The sequence below is a fragment of the Entelurus aequoreus genome, linkage group LG08 (genome assembly GCF_033978785.1).
Source record: "Entelurus aequoreus isolate RoL-2023_Sb linkage group LG08, RoL_Eaeq_v1.1, whole genome shotgun sequence".
In the NCBI taxonomy this organism is placed as follows: Eukaryota; Metazoa; Chordata; class Actinopteri; order Syngnathiformes; family Syngnathidae; genus Entelurus; species Entelurus aequoreus.
The window spans coordinates 66,157,557-66,179,275 of record NC_084738.1 but is presented as its reverse complement, the minus strand read 5'-3'; the positions used below and the strand labels follow the sequence as shown (position 1 = coordinate 66,179,275).

At 37.8% G+C, this 21,719-nt stretch overlaps 1 protein-coding gene across 1 annotated transcript in view; it reads right to left on the bottom strand.

Annotated features, from left to right (window-relative positions):
* Nucleotides 1-21,719, bottom strand: part of LOC133656425 (RIMS-binding protein 2-like) — a 92,629-nt gene that overhangs the window by 7,249 nt on the left and 63,661 nt on the right. Inside the window, exons 15-21 of the mRNA XM_062057504.1 lie at nucleotides 21,491-21,637; nucleotides 17,597-17,699; nucleotides 12,233-12,396; nucleotides 10,149-10,317; nucleotides 8,689-8,789; nucleotides 7,051-7,122; nucleotides 6,729-6,896 (exon numbers count right to left, since the gene is read on the bottom strand). Of these exons, the coding sequence (XP_061913488.1) occupies nucleotides 6,729-6,896; nucleotides 7,051-7,122; nucleotides 8,689-8,789; nucleotides 10,149-10,317; nucleotides 12,233-12,396; nucleotides 17,597-17,699; nucleotides 21,491-21,637 (924 nt within the window). The remainder of the gene's footprint in view (nucleotides 1-6,728; nucleotides 6,897-7,050; nucleotides 7,123-8,688; nucleotides 8,790-10,148; nucleotides 10,318-12,232; nucleotides 12,397-17,596; nucleotides 17,700-21,490; nucleotides 21,638-21,719) is intronic.

Genomic DNA, 21,719 nt, shown 5'->3' with positions numbered 1-21,719 from the left:
ATTTTAAAGCATTTATCGGCCGATAATATCGGCAGTCCGATATTATCGGACATCTCTATTATATGTAATTGTATTGTATATGTAGTTGTATATGTATGTAATTAGGGATGTAAGATAATGGCTTTTTGCCGATATCCGATATTGTCCAACTCTTTAATTACCGATACCGATATCAACCGACACCGATATATACAGTCGTGGAATTAACACATTATTATGCTTAATTTGGACAACCAGGTATGGTGAAGATAAGGTCCTTTTTTTTAAATTTATAAAATAAAATAAGATAAATAAATTAAAAACATTTTCTTGAATAAAAAAGAAAGTAAAACAATATAAAAACAGTTACACAGAAACTAGTAATCAATGAAAATGAGTAAAATTAACTGTTAAAGGTTAGTACTATTAGTGGACCAGCAGCACGCACAATCATTTGTGCTTACGGACTGTATTCCTTGCAGACTGTATTGATATATATTGATATATAATGTAGGAACCAGAATATTAATAACAGAAAGAAACAACCCTTTTGTGTGAATGAGTGTAAATGAGTGTGAATGGGGGAGGGAGTTTTTTTTGGGTTGGTGCACTAATTGTAAGTGTATCTTGTGTTTTTTATGTTGATTTAATAAAAAAAAACAAAAACAAAAACAAAAAAAACGATACCGATAATAAAAAAAACGATACCGAAAATTTCCGATATTACATTTTAAAGCATTTATCGGCCGATAATATCGGCAGTCCGATATTATCAGACATCTCTAGTATATGTAATTGTATTGTATATGTAGTTGTATATGTATGTAATTAGGGATGTACAATAATGGCTTTTTGCCGATATCCGATATTGTCCAACTCTTTAATTACCGATTCCGATATCAACCGATACCGATATATACAGTTGTGGAATTAACACATTATTATGCCTAATTTGGACAACCAGGTATGGTGACGATAAGGTCCTTTTTTTTAAAATTAATAAAATAAAATAAGATAAATAAATTAAAAACATTTTCTTGAATAAAAAAAGAAAGTAAAACAATTTAAAAACAATTACATGGAAACTAGTAATTAATGAAAATTAGTAAAATTAACTGTTAAAGGTTAGTACTATTAGTGGACCAGCAGCACGCACAATCATGTGTGCTTACGGACTGTATCCCTTGCAGAACGTATTGATATATATTGATATATATTGATATATATTGATATATAATGTAGGAACCAGAATATTAATAACAGAAAGAAACAACCCTTTTGTGTGAATGAGTGTGAATGGGGGAGGGAGTTTTTTTGGGTTGGTGCACTAATTGTAAGTGTATCTTGTGTTTTTTATGTTGATTTAATAAAAAAATAAAATAAAAAAAATAAAAAAACGATACCGATAATAAAAAAAACGATCCCGATAATTTCCGATATTACATTTTAAAGCATTTATCGGCCGATATTATCGGACATCTCTATATGTAATTGTTTGTATACGTAATCGTGTGTATGTAATTGTATGGACAGTGTATGTAATTGTATATGTATGTAATTGTCTGTATACAAAATTGTGTGTATATGTAATTGTATGTACAGTATATGTAATTGTACTGCATATGTAGTTGTACATGTCTGTAATTGTTTACATACGTAATCGTGTGTATGTAATTGTGCGTACTGCATATGCAAGTGTGCGTGTACGTAGTCGTGCTGTACTGCGTCGGATGAGACATGAAGAAGGTAGAAGAGGGGAAAGTCCTGAGTGTATTTGAGAGGCAAAGACGGCACAGAAGGAGGAAGAAACATTGATCAGGGAAGCCATCGGACACGTGGAGGTCAGCACCAACTGAAGATACCATGTCTGCTACATGTCAGTATTTCCCTTATCGCTGCCATTCATGTTCATTATTCATGAATTTCCATGAAATTGAAATTATTTGTCATAAAATATCTTTAAAAGTCACATTTACACTCCTTCAATCCAATTTAGCAATGCTGTCTTTTTACTACACTTTGACGCTTGCAGCATTCAAGCCAAAAGTGGGTTTAAATACGCTTTGAATAGAAAGAAATGCGAAAAAGTTCAAAGTGCGAGGGAGAAATCTGTGGAATTTAGAGCAGCGACTTTTGGTATCTCAAGTTGCTGCGGGGCAGATGGTGTGAGATGAACATTTTGTCCCTCCGTTTTTGCTTTGTCGTCGTTTGGCCAAGCGGGGTGAGGCGAGAAAAAAAAAGGAAGAAAAATGCAGCGGCGTAAGTCACCATCAGAGGAAAAACACACCGCACCACAATGAAAACATCGACACACACAACAACACAACAAGATCGTGTCAAAGGAAGCTTTTTTTTTTTTTTTTAATATCAAAAGTTTTTTTTTTTGCTTGCTTTTTATTTGTTGTTTATTGTTCATTGTAACAACACAGTTGGGATGTCTCAGTTGTTAATTTGACGCTGAAAAAAATCGATTGATGTGTGTGTGTGCAACAAACACGAAAGAAACAAAGCCTCTTTCCCAGAATCACAACGTTACAAAAATGGATCGGTTTTTAGCAAAAAAGGCATGCTCTTCCAGTCAATGTTAGCAATTAGCACTTACTCATTATTGTTGCCGCACACAATAACACACGAGGGTGTTGAGTGCAAAGAGGTACAAATGGAAGGAATGAGCATGCAAGAACAACCCCCGCCTCCACGCAGCGCCTGCGTCCTCTCGTTTGCCTCGTTTGCCTCTCTGTCCAATGCAGGCTTTGCTTCTTCCTTTCTCTGAGACTTAGAAAGGTGTCACACTGCACTTTGTTCTACTTCCTTTTCACAGATGGAGCAGCAAGGGAGGTTGTTAGTTGGTCACCACAGCCACAAACAACACGCACACACACACGCACACACACACACACACACGTACACACACACAAGCAAGCCAGAGATGGTGTGGAAGTATTGTTGTAGCAAAACTGTTTCTCAATCTGTGCGTCTGATATCTGATTCACGTGTCCGTGTACTAATTTGTGTGCCTGTATCTCAATCTGTGTGTGTGTAATTGGTTCCGTGTGTGCGCGTTTCAATGTGTGTCTGTATTTCTATCCGTGTGTGTGTGTGTGAAAAACGAATCTGTCCGTCCATTTTGCGATCTGTGTGTGTGTAAACAAATGTGTGTCTGTGTATTCAGATTTGTGTGAAGCAGGAACTCTGATTGGCTGTCTTTTTACACGTGACTTTTGCGACACTTCTGCCATGTAAGATTTGTGTGTCCATATCTCGATTTGTGTGCGTGTAATAAAAAAGTGTGTGTCTGTGTATTCAAATTTGTGTGAAGCAGGACCTCTGATTGGCTGTCTTTTTACACGTGACTTTTGCATGCCGTGTAAGTTTTGTGTGTCCGTATCTCGATCTGTGTGTGTGTAAAAAAAAGGGTGTGTCTGTGTATTCAGATTTGTGTGAAGCAGGACGTCTGATTGGCTGTCTTTTTACACGTGACTTTTGCGACACTTCTGCCATGTGTGTGTCCGTATCTCGATTTGTGTGTGTGTAAAAAAAAGGGTGTGTCCGTGTATTCAGATTTGTGTGAAGCAGGAACTATGATTAGCTGTCTGTTTACACGTGACTTTTGCATGCCGTGTAAGATTTGTGTGTCCGTATCTCGATCTGTGTGTGTGTAAAAAAAAAGGGTGTGTGTCTGTGTATTCAGATTTGTGTGAAGCAGGCACTCTGATTGGCTGTCTTTTTACACGTGACTTTTGCGACACTTCGGCCGTGTAAGATTTGTGTGTCCGTATCACGATTTGTGTGTGTGTGTGTAAAAAAAAGGGTATGTCTGTGTATTCAGATTTGTGTGAAGCAGGAACTATGATTAGCTGTCTGTTTACACGTGACTTTTGCATGCCGTGTAAGATTTGTGTGTCCGTATCTCGATCTGTGTGTGTGTAAAAAAAAGGGTGTGTGTCTGTGTATTCAGATTTGTGTGAAGCAGGCACTCTGATTGGCTGTCTTTTTACACGTGACTTTTGCAGTCCTTGTAAGATTTGTGTGTCCGTATCTAGATCTGTGTGTGTGTGTCTGTGTATTCAGATTTGTGTGAAGCAGGACCTCTGATTGGCTGTCTTTTTACACGTGGCTTTTGCGACACTTCTGCCATGTCAGAATTGTGTGTCCGTATCTCGATTTGTGTGTGTGTAAAAAAAAAGGGTGTGTCTGTGTATTCAGATTTGTGTGAAGCAGGACTTCTGATTGGCTGTCTTTCTACACGTGACTTTTGCGACACTTCTGTCATGTAAGAATTGTGTGTCTGTATCTCGATTTGTGTGCGTGTAAAAAAAAAGGGTGTGTCTGTATATTCAGATTTGTGTGAAGCAGGCACTTTGATTGGCTGTCTTTTTACACGTGACTTTTGCGACACTTCTGCCGTGTAAGATTTGTGTGTCCGTATCACAATTTGTGTGTGTGTAAAAAAAGAAGAAGGTGTGTGTGTGTATTCAGATTTGTGTGAAGCAGGAACTCTGATTGGCTGTTTGTTTACACGTGACTTTTGCATGCCGTGTAAGATTTGTGTGTGTCCGTATCTCAATCTGTATGTGCGTAAAAAAAAAGTGTGTGTCTGTGTATTCCGATTTGTGTGAAGCAGGACCTCTGATTGGCTGTCTTTTTACACGTGAATTTTGCGACACTTCTGCCGTGTAAGATTTGTGTGTCCGTATCTCGATTTGTGTGTGTGTAATAAAAAAGGGTGTGTGTGTGTATTCAAATTTGTGTGAAGCAGGAACTCTGATTGGCTGTCTGTTTACACGTGACTTTTGCATGCCGTGTAAGATTTGTGTGTCCGTATCTCGATTTGTGTGTGTGTAATAAAAAAGGGTAGTGTCTGTGTATTCAGATTTGTGTCAAGCAGGACCTCTGATTGACTGTCTTTTTCCATGTGACTTTTGCGACACTTCTGCCATGTAATATTTGTGTGTCTGTATCTCGATTTGTGGGTGTGTGTGTGTAAAAAAAAAAGTGTGTGTGTGTGTGTATTCAGATTTGTGTGAAGCAGGAACTCTGATTGGCTGTCTTTTTACATGTGACTTTTGCATGCCGTGTAAGAGTTGTGTGTCCGGATCTCGATTTGTGTGTGTGTGTAAAAAAAGGGTGTGTGTATTCAAATTTGTGTAAAGCAGGAACCCCGATTGGCTGTCTTTTTACACGTGACTTTTGCAACACTTCTGCCGTGTAAGATTTGTGTGTCCGTATCTCGATTTGTGTGTGTGTAAAAAAAAGGATGTGTCTGTGTATTCAAATTTGTGTGAAGCAGGAACTCTTGATTGGCTGTCTTTTGACACATGTCTTTTGCGACACTTCTGCCATGTAAGAATTGTGTTTTTAGAATTGTCTGTTTACATGTGGCTTTTGCATGCCGTGTAAGATTTGTCTGTCCGTATCTCGATCTGTGTGTGTGTAAAAAAAAAAGTGTGTGTCTGTGTATTCAAATTTGTGTGAAGCAGGACCTCTGATTGGCTGTCTTTTGACACATGTCTTTTGCGGCAGTTCTGCCATGTAAGAATTGTGTGTCCGTATCTCGATTTGTGTGTGTGGAAAAAAAAAGGGTGTGTCTGTGTATTCAGATTTGTGTGAAGCAGGACCTCTGATTGGCTGTCTTTTGACACGGGACTTTTGCCACACTTCTGCCATGTAAGATTGATGTGTCCGTATTTCTTTTTGCGTGTGTGTGTAAAAAACAAATCTGTACGTCCGTATTTTGATTTGTGTGTGTGTAAAAAACTAATCTGTCCATCCATATTGCGATCTGTGTGTGTGTACAAAATGTATGTCTGTGTATTCAGATTTGTGTGAAGCAGGAACCCTGATTGGCTGTCGTATTACACGTGACTTTTGCGACTTTTCTGCCGTGTAAGATTTGTGTGTCCGTATCTCGATTTGTGTGTGTGTAATAAAAAAGGGTAGTGTATTCAAATTTGTGTGAAGCAGGAACTCTGATTGGCTGTCTGTTTACATGTGACTTTTGCATTCCATGTATGATTTGTGTGTCCGTATCTCGATCTGTGTGTGTAAAAAAAAGTGTGTGTGTGTGTGTGTGTGTATTCAGGTTTGTGTGAAGCAGGACGTCTAATTGGCTGGTTTTTTTACACGTGACTTTTGCGACACTTCTGCCGTGTAAGATTTGTGTGTCTTTATCACGATTTGTGTGTGTGTGTAAAAAAAAAAAAGGGTCTGTCTCTGTATTCAAATTTTTGTGAAGCTGGAATTCTGATTGGCTGTCTGTTTACATGTGACTTTTGCATGCCGTGTAAGATATGTGTGTTCGTATCTCGATCTGTGTGTGTGTAAAAAAAAGTGTGTGTTTGTGTGAAGCAGGACGTCTGATTGGCTGTCTTTTTACACGTGACTTTTGCGACACTTCTGCCTTCTACAGATTTTTTTTTACACACACAAAGTGAAATACACACGCACACAAATTGAAACACACACGGGGATCTGTTTACGGACACACAGATTGAGATACAGACACGCAAATTAGCACACGGACATGAGAATCGGAGTACAGACTGAGGTACACATTTGCAAATAGTTTTGCGTCAACAATACTTCCATATATGGACATTGAGAAGGAGAGCGCGAGAGAGAGAGAGAGAGAGGGAGGGAGAGAGAGGGATGGAGAAAGAGAGAGTGAGAGAAAGAGAGAGAAAAGGACGGAATGAGCGTTAGCGCTGAGCGCGGCGATGATGATGGTGGTGGTGATGATGATGATGTACCCGTTTGGGATCCGGGACGGGAGCGACCGAGTTGGCGGCGGGGGGCCGGTTGGCGGGCTCCTCAGGGGGGAAGTGGGAGGGCGTGTCGGTCAGGTACACCTCCACGTCGTCAGGCACTTCTTCCAGGAAGTTGGAGGGGACCAGACCGCGGTGGCCATTGATCTCCCCCTGATGAAACATTGCGATCAGGACCATTGATACTCCCGTCAACACATGGATTGTTTGGCATTGCAAATGTGGACACAAACAAGAAATGTTCAACACTACGTCTTCTCCATCCAAAGTGTAAACATGGTGTTTGGACAACAGATCAATCGCTCACATAGTAAAAGCCGTCTTCGTCGATGTCACCAAACACCGCAATGATGTCACCCGTGCAGAAGGTCAGCTCAGCCTATCAGAAGACAGACTTATATATAAATATATGCATGTATATATGTATGTACATTTGTATATACGTATGTATATACTGTATGTATGTACGTGTGTATGTATATATAGTATGTATGTATATATGTATGTATATATGTATATACATATGAATGTATATATATATATGTATAGATATATGTATGTACATATGTATGTATATATGTGTATGTATATATATATTGATATCATTCCCAGTGATGGGAAACCTCCTTGGGGAAGGTAGTAAGCTAAGTTACTAGTTACTCTCCGGTAAATGTAACTAAGCTACTCGTTACTCTCCATTAAATGTAACTAAGTTACTAGTTACTCTCCATTAAATGTAAGTATGTTACTAGTTACTCTCCAGCAGTGATGGGCAGTAACAGGCTACATGTAGCTAAGCTACGTAGCTTAGGTACAATGTCCAGTAGCTTGGCGGTAGCTTAGCTACTTTTAGAGCTGTGTAGCGATTCCTGTAGTTCCCCTCTCTCTCTTCTATCTATAGTCTCTCTTTTTCTTCTATGTCTCTTTTCTTTCTCTTCCTCTTCTTTTCTCTTTCTTTTCTCCTCTCTCTTCTATATCACGTCTCTCTCTTCTTTTTCTTCTCTCTCTCTTTTCTTTCTTTTCGCTTTCTCTTATCTTTCTCCTCTCTCTTCTATCTCTCGTCTCTCTCATTTCTCTCTCTTCTCTCTCCCTTTTCCTCTCTCTTCTATCTCTCTTTTCTTTCTCTTCTCTCTTTTTTTCTTTCTCTTTCTCCTCTCTCTTCTCTTTTTCTTTTCTTTCTCTTCTCTCCTTTCTTTCTCTTCTCTCCCTTTTCTTTCTCTTGTCTCTCTTTTCTTTTTCTCTTCTCTCTCTTTTCTTTCTTTTCTCTTCTCTTTCTCCTCTCTCTTCTATCTTCCGTCTCTCTCTTTTATTTCTCCTTTCTATCTTTTTTGTTTGTCTTCTCTCTTTTTTCTTTCTCTTCTCTTTCTCCTCTCTCTTCTATCTCTCATATCTCTCTTTTCTTTCTCCTCTCTCTTTTTTATTTCTCTCTTCTCTTTCTTTCTCTTCTCTCTCTCTTTTCTTTCTCTTCTCTCTCTCTTTTATTTCTCTCTCTTCTCTTTATTTCTATTCTCTCTCTCTTTTCATTCTCTTCTCTCTCTCTTCTCTTTCTCCTCTCTCTTCTATCTCTTCTCTCTTTTTTATTTCTCTTTCTCCTCTCTCTTCTCTTTCTATTTTATTTCACTTCTCTTCTCTTGTCTTTCTCTTCTCTCTCTTTTCTTTCTCTTCTATCTTTTCTTTCTCTGGTCTCTCTCTCTTTTCTTTCTTTTCTTTTTCTCTTCTCTTTCGCTTCTTTTTAGCGTGTAGCTCTGACGGATGCTACCTCACTACAAGGGTGTAAAAATAGCTCAGCAGCAGGAATCTCCACTTGTTCACAAAGTAGCGAGACTAGCGTCATGCTATAGCGGGAAATGCAGTGAAGCTAGGTGGCGTGGCTACATGTAGCGAGCAACTATCCAACACTGATCATTTCTACGGCTGGCAGAAAGGTTGCAAAGGTTGGTGGTACCTCAACATCAACGTTGGGTGAGCTCTCTCGAGGGTCGTAGTCGTACAACGCCACCATCCTCCTGGAGGCTTCACCTCGACGGAGACCTCGCCTGTTTTGCTCTGCAAGTCACATCATCACAGTTCACCACATTTCCTTGAATATTATTTTCAAGTCCAATTAGTACAGTACTATACAAGCCAATACAGTACTATACAAGACAATACAGTACTATACAGTACAGTACTATACAGTACAATAGATTACAGTACTATACAATACAGTACTATACAGTACAGTACTATACAGTACAATACAATACAGTACTATATAATACAATACTTTACAATATAGTACTATACAGTACTGCAACATCAGAAACAATAACTTGACATTAATTTGAAGAACTGTAAGAATAAGATCATTGGTATGACTGACATGAATTTGAAGGACTATAAGAATGAGATCATTGGTATGTCTGACATGAATTCGAAGGACTGTAAGAATGAGATCATTGGTATGTCTGACATGAATTTGAGGGACTGTAAGAATGAGATCATTGGTATGTCTGACATGAATTTGAAGGACTGTAAGAATTAGATCATTGGTATGTCTGACATGAATTTGAAGGACAGTAAGAATGAGATCATTGTATGTTTGACATGAATTTGAAGGACTATAAGAATGAGCTCATTGGTATGTCTGACATGAATTTGAAGGACTGTAAGAATGAAATCATTGGTATATCTGACATGAATTTGAAGGACGGTAAGAATGAGATCATTGGTATGTCTGACATGAATTAGAAGGACAGTAAGAATGAGATCATTGGTATGTCTGACATGAATTTGAAGGACTGTAAGAATGAGATCATTGGTATGTCTGACTTGAATTTGAGGGACTGTAAGAAAGAGATCATTGATGTGTTTGAAATGAATTTGAAGGACTATAAGAATGAGATCATTAGTATGTCTGACATGTATTTGAATGACTGTAAGAATGAGATCATTGGTATGTCTGACATGAATTTGAAGGACAGTAAGAATGAGATCATTGGTATGTCTGACATGAATTTGAAGGACTGTAAGAATGAGATCATTGGTATGTCTCACATGTATTTGAAGGACTGTAAAAATGAGATCATTGGCATGTCTTACAGAAGAACACTTAGCCAAGAGTTGATTGAGGTAGTATGGGACATGTAAGTAAATACATTTCAAAAACAAACAGGAAGTGAAAGTGACTGAGCCAATGAACAGCCTGGCACATGACACAATGCTGACTTTTGATTGGACATCTCAGGACAGATCTGGATGAAGAATTATTTCAAATGTGGAGAGCTTTGAAGAGAGAAATTAAAACTAGCCAAACATTTCCTTACAAATAACATCAACATGTGCGGTAAAGGTAAGCTCCATCAAAGACCAAAGTGTCACTTAAATGAATAAGTCAACGACATCAACCATATTTTGGGTCAGTACCTAGTCTGTCCACCGGGGTGCTGAGAGGCAGGAAACCCTGTTTGATGAGCTGCTCCATGGTCTCGTCATCCTCTGCACGGATCTCAGACACCATGTTGCACGGAATCAGACCCATCCTGCCTCGCACTTCCCCTCGGTAGAAGCCATCTGTGTCTTTGTCCCCGTATATCTGCATCCGTAAACAATATGTCTGTAAACAATATGTCTGTAAAAAACATTTGAGTAAACAATGGTTCTGTAAACAGTGTGTCTGGAAACAATATGTCTGCAAACAACACATCAATAAACAATATGTCTGTAAACAATATGCCAATAAACAATATGACTGTAAACAACATTTGTGTAAACAATGTGTCTGGAAACAATATGTCAGTAAACAACACATCAATAACAATATGCCTGTAAACAATATGTCTGTAAACAATATGGCAATAAACAATGTTTGTAAACAACACATCAATAAACAAAATGTCTGTAAACAATATGTCTGGAAACAAAATGTCTGTAAACAATGTCTGTAAACAATATGACTGTAAAAAATGAGTCTGTAAACAATACATCAATAAACAATATGTCTGTAAACAGTATGTGTGTAAACAAAAGGTCTGCAAACAATATATCTGTAAACAATATGCTTGAAAACAATGTCTGTAAACAATATGTCAATAAACAGTATATCTGTCAACAATATGTCTGAAAACAATATGCTGGAAAACAAAATATGTCAATAAACAATATGTCTGTAAACAATATGTCTGTAAACAATATGCCAATAAACAATATATTTGTAAACAACACATCAATAAACAAAATGTCTGTAAACAAAATGTCTGTAAACAAAATGACTGTAAACATTGTGTCTGCAAACAATACATCAATAAACATTATGTCTGTAAACAGTATGTGTGTAAACAAAATGTCTGTAAACAATATGCTGGAAAACAATGTCTGTAAACAATATGTCAATATACAATATGTCAATAAACAGTATGTCTGTCAACAATATGTCTGAAAACAATATGCTGGAAAACAAAATATGTCAATAAACAATATGTCTGTAAACAACACATCAATAAACAATATGCCAATAAACAATATGTTTGTAATCAACACATCAATAAACAAAATGTCTGTAAACACTGTCTGTAAACAAAATGTCTGTAAACAATATTTCTGTAAACAATATGACTGTAAACAATGTGTCTGTAAACAATACATCAATGAACAATATGTCTGTAAACAGTATGTGTGTAAACAAAATGTCTGTAAACAATATGTCTGTAAATAATATGCTGGACAACAATATGTCAATAAACAATATGTCTGTAAACAATATGTCAATAAACAATATGTCTGTAAAAAATGTCAATAAACAAAATGTCAATAAACAATATGTCAGTACACAATATGTCTGTAAACAATATGTCAGTAAACAATATGTCTGTAAACAATACATTGGTAAATAATACTTCTGTACACAATATAACCGTTTAAACTACTTAGGAATATACTGGTAAACAATATATTGTAAACAATACATCGTAAACAAAGCATTAGTAAAAAAAATAAAACAAAATCTGATTTAGTTTTTAAAGTCCTGCTAAGCCAGTCCTTCTCAAATAGTGGAGCGGGCCCCCCAGAATACGATGACGCGTATGTAGCACTTGGCTTCACTCTAACCACGCTGGGAGACGAGGAAGGACCTCTGTGTTGTTTCCTTGAATGTTAATAAACTTACAATTATATGCAGAGGTGTACTTATAACAATTTTATGGACAAATGATACTATTTATAGTCACGGTGGGAGACGAGGAAAGACCGCTGTGTTGTTTCCTTTAATGTTAATAAACTTACTATGTAATGCGGAGGTGTACTTATAGCAATTTTATAGACAAATGATACTATTTACAATCGCAGTGGAGAGTGGAGGGGGGGCGCAAACTATTTACTTCTTGAGCATAATAGAAACAACTCAACTAGTCTGATAAGTTCTGTATTTTGACTAGAAAGTTTGGATTGTTGCTGAAGAGTTGAGTACGTTTGATTGACGATCATTGATTGATTGATTGATTGAAAGTTCTCACCCTGATGATTTGTCCCTCTTTGAAAGGCAGCTCCTCGTCGGCCGCGTCAGGGTTGGGGGACATGGACAGAGGATCGTAGTCAAAGAGCGCCACGAACACCCGGAATGACTCCTCCGGCTCCGACTCGTCCAGGTAGGTGGGCGAGCGGCGCTCCCGGGGACCGTCTTCAAAACACACAATAAAATCATCCAAGACACAAAATATGCACACACACTGAATAACACATTGTATTATTTGACACTGAATTTTTATATACTGATTTTTTTTTACACTGAATTATTTTACACTGAATTTTAAAATACAGAATTTGTATCTACTGAATTTTCGTACACTGAATTTTATACACAAATTTTAATACACTGAATTTTAAAACACACATTTTGCTGCCAAATTTTTTTTCCCACTAAAATTGTCAGCATAATTTGATGTAAAAAAAAAAAGAAATCAGTTCACAAAATTCAAATGCAAAAAAATCAGTGACTTAATTTCAGTGTCAAAAATTATTTTTGTAATAAAGACACAAATTAGCCGCCATATATAACTTTCTTACTTTTTAACACAGGAAAATTGTACTTTTATCAGTAGAATCGTCTTTACAAGAACTGTCTGAGAATACTGGTTTCATGTAGGGATGTCCGATAATGGCTTTTTGCCGATATCCGATATTCCGATATTGTCCAACTCTTTAATTACCGATACCGATATCAACCGATACCGATATCAACCGATATATGCAGTCGTGGAATTAACACATTATTATGCCTAATTTGGACAACCAGGTATGGTGAAGATAAGGTACTTTTTTAAAAAATTAGTAAAATAAGATAAATAAATTAAAAACATTTTCTTAAATAAAAAAGAAAGTACAACAATATAAAAACAGTTACATAGAAACTAGTAATGAATGAAAATGAGTAAAATTAACTGTTAAAGGTTAGTACTATTAGTGGACCAGCAGCACGCACAATCATGTGTGCTTACGGACTGTATCCCTTGCAGACTGTATTGATATATATTGATATATAATGTAGGAACCAGAATATTAATAACAGAAAGAAACAACCCTTTTGTGTGAATGAGTGTAAATGGGGGAGGGAGGTTTTTTGGGTTGGTGCACTAATTGTAAGTGTATCTTGTGTTTTTTATGTTGATTTAATAAAAAAACACACGATACCGATAATAAAAAAAACGATACCGATAATTTCCGATATTACATTTTAACGCATATATCGGCCGATAATATCGGCAGGCCGATATTATCGGACACCTCTAGTTTCATGTAAATCAATATTTTTATTTTTATTTTACACATATGCCTACCATATTGCTAATGCTAACTACCCATACGTAACAGTGGCTTTTAATTTATAACAAAACATATTTTTATAAAAGATATTTAAATTTGGACTGAGTATATTTTGTAAAAGTCAGTGATATGTTGACTATCGTTTTAAAAAGATTATTAGGAAAATATACGAATAAAAAAAAGAAAACATTCGTTTGTGTACAGCAGAGGGGAGTTGATTGACAGCTTACTGTGGCCAATTGGCAGTCAGATAACTAGCTAACCCCGCCTACTTTCGGATATTGGCAGCTTTCCCCAACGTTATTGTGAAAGTTTACTGATTTTATCGCAACTAAAGTATTTATCTTCATCGGAAAGGCTCGACAGCAAACAGCAAACGCCACCTCAGAAAATAGTGACGATGAAGCCACTGACTGTTTTGAGAGGGAAAAGGTGCTACATTTGCCTGTTAGCCGTTGTTAGCTGTAGCATTAGCTAACAACGTCATGGAACCTTCTAGAACACGCCTACTTACTGCTTTACCAAACACGGTAACTATTTAGCCTCAAACCTTCCTTTTACTCTTTTTAAACAGTGTTTAATCACTATCAATAACTCTAAAATATATAAGCATTTTTTTCCAAGTCCTTTTCTCATGTATTTTATTACTCATATTTAGAAATAAAATAGTGGATTACATTTATCCTCAAATGATTATTTTTTTTCAGAGTTTTGATAACATAGTTAAAAAATTTCATTTTACTTTAATGGTTATGTTTGTTAAGAGTTATATTTACCTTATTTCTGCAATATCGCTAACTTTGTCGTAGAATGTTTTTTCAAAACAATGAATGAATGAATGAAATGCGTTTATTTCGGTCATATAATCAACCATTTTGTGTGATCAATTTAACAGCACAGTACAGCGTGACGCGGCTGGGAGAGTGGCCGTGCCAGCAACCTGAGGGTTCCTGGTTCGATCCCCAGCTTCTACCAACCTCGTCACGTCCGTTGTGTCCTTGAGCAAGACACTTCACCCTTGCTCCTGATGGGTGGGCAGCTCCCGCCATCAGTGTGTGTGAATGGGTGAATGTGGAAATAGTGTCAAAGCGCTTTGACTACCTTGAAGGTAGAAAAGCGCTATACAAGTATAACCCATTTATTTATCATTATACATATTAACAATCATACACATACACACACAAAAAGAAAAAGAATGACCAAAAAAGGAATAGGCTGAAGCCAAGGCTTTTATTTGCCTATCCTATACATTCACTGAAAATTAGATCGCCTGGAAAATCAACGTTAAAAAAATCAATGGGATGAATGGAATCGTTGCTATATTTTATAATTTTCCATTTTTTCACCTTTCAAAGCTTTCTTTAACCTTAACAAAGAACTACATGTCTTCAACATATCACTGAACCTGTTCCACCGTTTAACTCCTAAAACTGAAATACATTTGTATTTTATATTCGTTCTTACTTTGCATATTTCAAAAATCAATATCCCCCGTAAATTATAGTTTTCTCCTCTTAATTTAAATAACCTAAGAATACAAGCTGGAAGGCTGTTGTTCTTTACTCGAAACATAATTTCCATTGTTTTTAAAAACACAATATCTGAAAATTTTAACACATTAGAACTTATGAATACTGGATTGGTATGTTCATAGTAGCACGCTTTGTGTATTATTCTAATTACCCTTTTTTGAAGTTTAATTATTGGGTCTATGTTTGTTTAATAAACATTTCCCCAAACTTCAACACAATATGTTAAATATGGAAAAATATCCATCCATCCATCCATCCATCTTCTTCCGCTTATCCGAGGTCGGGTCGCAGGGGCAGCAGCCTAAGCAGGGAAACCCAGACTTCCCTCTCCCCAGCCACTTCGTCCAGCTCTTCCCGGGGGATCCCGAGGCGTTCCCAGGCCAGCCGGGAGACATAGTCTTCCCAACGTGTCCTGGGTCTTCCCCGTGGCCTCCTACCGGTTGGACGTGCCCTAAACACCTCCCTAGGGAGGCGTTCGGGTGGCATCCTGACCAGATGCTCGAACCACCTCAACTGGCTCCTCTCGATGTGGAGGAGCAGCGGCTTTACTTTGAATATATGGAAAAATTTAAAAATAATATAACATATGCAGACATTTTTTATTCAGCATGTGTCTCACTTTATAAAGAATATCAATGGATTTGGATATTTTATCCCTTTATATATTCAATATGCAAATTCCAACATAATTTATGATCAATTATTATTCCCAAGAACTTAGTTTCGAAAACTCTTATCAATTTCCACTTGATTTAATTAAAATTTTGCTTCACAATTTGTCCTTGCACCGCTAAACACCATAAATTTAGTTTTCTTATAATTTAATGATAACTTAATAATATCAAACCATGTTTTTAGCTGAAGCAACTCAACCGGGGGCGGCGTGGCGAAGTTGGTAGAGTGGCCGTGCCAGTAATCGGAGGGCTGCTGGTTACTGGGGTTCAATCCCCACCTTCTACCATCCTAGTCACGTCTGTTGTGTCCTTGGGCAAGACACTTCACCCTTGCTCCTGATGGCTGCTGGTTAGCGCCTTGCATGGCAGCTCCCGCCATCAGTGTGTGAATGTGTGTGTGAATGGGTGAATGTGGAAATACTGTCAAAGCGCTTTGAGTACCTTGAAGGTAGAAAAGCGCTATACAAGTATAACCCATTTATCATTTATTTATAACCGCTATTATGGTCAACACTTCCTTCAAGAGCTTCTCCTGAACAATGTACATTTGTATCATCTGCAAACATAATACATTTCAATTAGAGATGTCCGATAATGGCTTTTTTGCCGATATCCGATATTCCGATATTGTCCAACTCTTAATTACCGATTCCGATATCAACCGATACCGATATATACAGTCGTGGAATTAACACATTATTATGCCTAATTTTGTTGTGATGCCCCGCTGGATGCATTAAACAATGTAACAAGGTTTTCCAAAATAAATCAACTCAAGTTATGGAAAAAAATTCCAACATGGCACTGCCATATTTATTATTGAAGTCACAAAGTGCATTATTTTTTTTAACATGCCTCAAAACAGCAGCTTGGAATTTGGGACATGCTCTCCCTGAGAGAGCATGAGGAGGTTGAGGTGGGCGGGGTTGAGGTGGGGGGTGGGGGGGAAGGGGTGGGGTAGGGGATAGCGCGGGGTGTATATTGTAGCGCCCCGTAAGAGTTAGTGCTGCAAGGGGTTCTGGGTATTTGTTCTGTTGTGTTTATGTTGTGTTACGGTGCGGATGTTCTCCCGAAATGTGTTTGTCATTCTTGTCTGGTGTGGGTTCACAGTGCGGCGCATATTTGTAACAGTGTTACAGTTGTTTATACCTCCACCCTCAGTGTGACTTGTTGACCAAGTATGCCTTGCATTCACTTGTGTGTGTGAAAAGCCGTAGGTATTATGTGATTGGGCCGGCACGCAAAGGCAGTGCCTTTAAGGTTTATTGGTGCTCTGTACTTCTCCCTACGTCCGTGTACCACTCCGTACAGCGGCGTTTTAAAAAGTCATACATTTTACTTTTTGATACAGATAATTTCCTATATTGCATTTTAAAGTATTTATCAGCCGATAATATCGGACATCTCTAATTTCAATTTATTAGATACTGAACAAATATCATTTAAATAAAGTATAAATAACTTAGGTCCCAATACAGAGCCTTGTGGAACCCCACATGTTACTTTTCTTGGCTGTGATTTAGTCTTATTAATTCCCACATATTGAGATCTATTACTTAAATAACTACTTAACCACTGTTGTGAAACACCTCTTATGCCATAGTTTTCCAATTTTTGCAGAAGGTATGATCGATTGTGTCAAAAGCTTTACATAAGTCAATAAATACACCAACAGTGTGTTGCTTTTTTTCTATTGCTGTAGCTATGTTTTCTACAAAATCCATCACTGCTAGGGATGTAGATCGATTAATCCTGAACCCATACCGATGGTCATTCAGTAGCTCATGTTTAATCCTGTGGTTCAAAATCTCGTTGTGTGAACATTGGGAAGAAAGCTAAAGTCTTTACTGACCAATGGCAGGGACGGCGAGAGGCGGTCTCTGAGGCTGCGGGCCGCCATGGTGGATCCTCCTGCCGCCGTCGCGCTGGTGACGGCCTCCCGAGGGGTTAGCGGACTACAACGCAGACAGACGTAAAACATGAAGTCTCCGCACGCCGTCCCAGCAGACCAGCTCACTCTCCGGGCGTGTGTGGACGAATGTGCACTGACGTACTCCAACAAGTGGTACGTAAACAAACCCATGCAGCGCTCGCAGACAGGCACGCAGGAACACACGTACACACTGACGCACACGCAAACGCACACAAACAAGCCCACCAGAACGTGTATTCTTACCAAAAACTACAATTGGAATCATTGACTGCTAGAGATCGACCGATGTAGCAGTATTTAAAACGTGAATCATTAGTGAAGTAGCCACTGCTCAAGCACCAGTTACCTTTTTGATGGATCATTTCAGAATACAAATGACTCTCATTGTCAATCATTCTCCCCAAATATGTTTTCATATTTGACATTTATTTGACTTCAATGCTGATATTGCCACACCCCCTTTCTCTCCTTCCAACACAGCGCTGGTCGCACTGCAGTACGAGGTCTCCTCTTACTTTAATTTTTTTGTCCTGGACATCCAGTTTTTGTCTTTCTTTCCTCCTGTTTTGTTTGTTTTGGCTACTGCAGCGACGGAGTTGCACAACAATTCTCCGTCCGCAACACTCAGGAGCGTAGGGCTCATTAAAGGAGCGCCACGTGTTTCATGTTCCGTCATTCAATCAAATAACGCGACAGAGATGGATGGACGTGAAGAAGACAGAAAATATATTTCTGCCAAAATTGCAAACTTTGTGTAAATGTCTTGACAAATATGAGATGATTATATACAGTCGTGCTCATAAGTTTACATACCCTGGGAGAATTTATGATTTCTTGGCCATTCTTCAGAGAATATGAATGATAACACAAAAACCTTTCGTCCACTCATGCTTAATGGTTGTGTGAAGCTATTTATTGCCATCACTCCAAATTACTTTGTTCCAGAAGTTTTGAGGCTTGTCTCTGTGCTGTTTGGCGTAATGTAAGCGGGATACTTTGTGATATTTGCGCAGAAATGGCTTTCTTCTGGCGACTCGACCATGCAGCCCATTTTTCTTCAAGGGCCTCCTTATTGTGCATCTTGAAACAGCCACACCACCATTTTTCAGGGAGTCCTGTATTTCAGCTGAAGTTATTTGTGGATTTTTCTTTGCATCTTGAACAATTTTCCTGGCTGTTGTGGCTGAAATCTTTGCTGGTCTACCTGAATCCCTCATTTTCCACTTCTTAATCAGCGTTTCAACACTGCTGATGGGCATTCTCAATTCCTTGGATATCTTTTTATACCCCTTTCCTGTTTTATGCAGTTCAATTACCTTTTCTCGCAGATCCTTTGACAATTGTTTTGCCTTCCCCATGACTCAGAATCTAGAAACATCTGGATGAAAGATGCAATGGTCTGTCAGAAGACCAGAAACTCACTGACCTTTTATACACACACAGGTCACAGGTGAGGATTGGAACCTTGATTAGCCAGTGTTTCCCACACATTCATTTATTTGTGGCGCCACGAAAGAATTACGTCCGCCACAAATTTAAAAAAAAAAAAAAAAAATATATATATATATTTTTGTCCTGTCCAGCTTCTCAGGCAAATCATATAGTTGATGTAGATGCCCATATAGGCTGTTCAGATTTACTTTACAAAAGAGAAGTGTAGGATATTTCTCTTGTTGCCTTATTTGTATTTGACCACTACTGTTTTCTGTTTATTTGTTACTGACTGTGGCAGGACACCTCTGCCTCTGTTTCACTTTATGTTGCTGGTAAATAATATGGTTGTAGTAGTAGGCTAAAGTTAAATTATTTAGTATGCACTAATTAAAGGGGCAGAGCTTTAAGAGACATTTTAGCTTTTATATTTTATAAGATATATTTTTTGTAAGAACCACAATTAATAAATATATTTCAGTGAATAACTTATTGTTCAAATCTGTATATAAATATGTACATAAAGTGTTGTAATTATATTGTAAAATGGATGGATGGATGGATGGATGGATGGACGTTTAAAACAAAACTGTTATTATTAATTAGTAAGTATACATTTTTTGAGCCTTTTTAGAGAAAATCATATCATTGTAGTAAATTATGCAAAATACTCGATGATGTCATGGTGAACACGCCCATAGCCACGCCCCCACCGCCACAGGTATCTTGGCAGTTTATGGGAAACACTGTTAGCCATTCAAACCTGTTTGTGTCAACTTTTGTGCATGTTATCAGATCAAAGTCACTGGGGTATGTAAACTTTTGATCAGGGTCATTTGGGTACTTTCTTTTGATTTAAAAAGAGTAAACACAGTTGTTTGCCAATAAATAGCTTCACACAACCATTAAGCATGAGTGGAAGAAAGGTTTTTGTGTTATCATTCATATTCTCTGAAGAATGGTCAAGAAAGAATAAATTCTCCCAGGGTAGGTAAACTTATGAGCACGACTGTAAGTAAAGAAGAGCATGCAGCAGCTGACACCTCATACTTTCTGTAACATCCAGGAAGAAATTATGTCAGCCATCTTGAAAAATGTCTCAACTATAATTCTAGGTGAAGGAGCCCACAATTGTTTTTATTTAAATGTTCACAATATTTCAGGAGGAAACCTTACAATGTATACAATCCATAAAGTGTTATACAAGTGTATAAAATGGAGTAGATGAGTTATTGTGATGTGACATATTTTGACCAATTTTCCCAGGAGATGTTTTATAAAATGTTGATGCTCCTCTTAGACACACCTAATAAAGGTGTTCGATGTTTTTTAATGATAGATTATACACAACATTAGCGCCGCATAAAACATTATGGGTCTTATTTACTAAAGGTTTGCGTGTGTCAACATTTTGGACGCTCCGAATTTAAAAATATTGCTCATATTGTCCATTCAGCAACATCCTTTTATAATATTACAGCTGCTGGAGGACTCAATGCATTTATTAAAATTAATTAAATTGATGCGTTTTGGTGTCCTTTAGTACATTTTAATTATGATTGTTTATTACAGATAGAATATATATTATTACAATATTTCTTATATGGAAAAAAAACTATATATAACAGTACCTTCGGCGGTAAAAAAAAACAAAAAATGATATCAATGTAGATGCAGTGCAGGACTGCTTCTAAATTGCCCATAAAAAGTGGTACATGTCTCCTGCATATAAACCCCCGCAGTTAGGAATGTGCAGTAAATGATGGCGATGAACCGTATGGTACACGCAAAATACTCATTTCAATAAGGCGGTCTGCACCACTTTACAATTGTACACACAGTCTTAGTAAATCACACTCAACATGCCCACTAATAGTGTACACTATTTTATAGATTACACACAGTCTTTATTTATTTTAACAACTTAATGTCTTGTCCAGCTGTTTACTGACGAATACTATTCATGTTTATATCCCTTTTACTGCAAATTAATATTGACTCCAAACGTCGCTCATTGGCCTCCTTGATTACTAATAATCGCTATCGGCCCTGAAAAACCATATCGGTCGATCTCTATTGACTACAGCAGGAGGTGTAAGAGAAATGAAGGCTTTGTTAAGTGCCTCCTCGATAGTGGAATCTGAGCACACACGCTAATGTAACCTGAGCACACACACTAATGTAACCTGAGCACACACACTAATGTAACCTGAGCACACTGCTAATGTAACCTGAGCACAGACGCTAATGTAACCTGAGCACAGACTAATGCAAGGCAGCAGTGAAGTATCTGTGCCTGTGCAGCGGACTCCCAGCAAGAAGTTGTATTTGGATGGGTGTGAGTCTGTCTGACTATTTAGAAGTACGTGCAAAGAAGTGCACCTTGGGAGTGTTGTGCGAGTTGCGTCGGCGTCCCTCGTCCAGCTGCATCTCTGAGTACAGCTCCTCCTCATCCTCTTCCATGATGTCAGACAGGTCAGAGCCGCGGCTGCTCTCGCTGTGATACTCTTCATTGTGACTATAGTGAGGCTTTTGACAGGCACACACAAACACACACACACACACACACACACAAAGAGCCAGTTGTTTAAGTCCACATACATACACACAC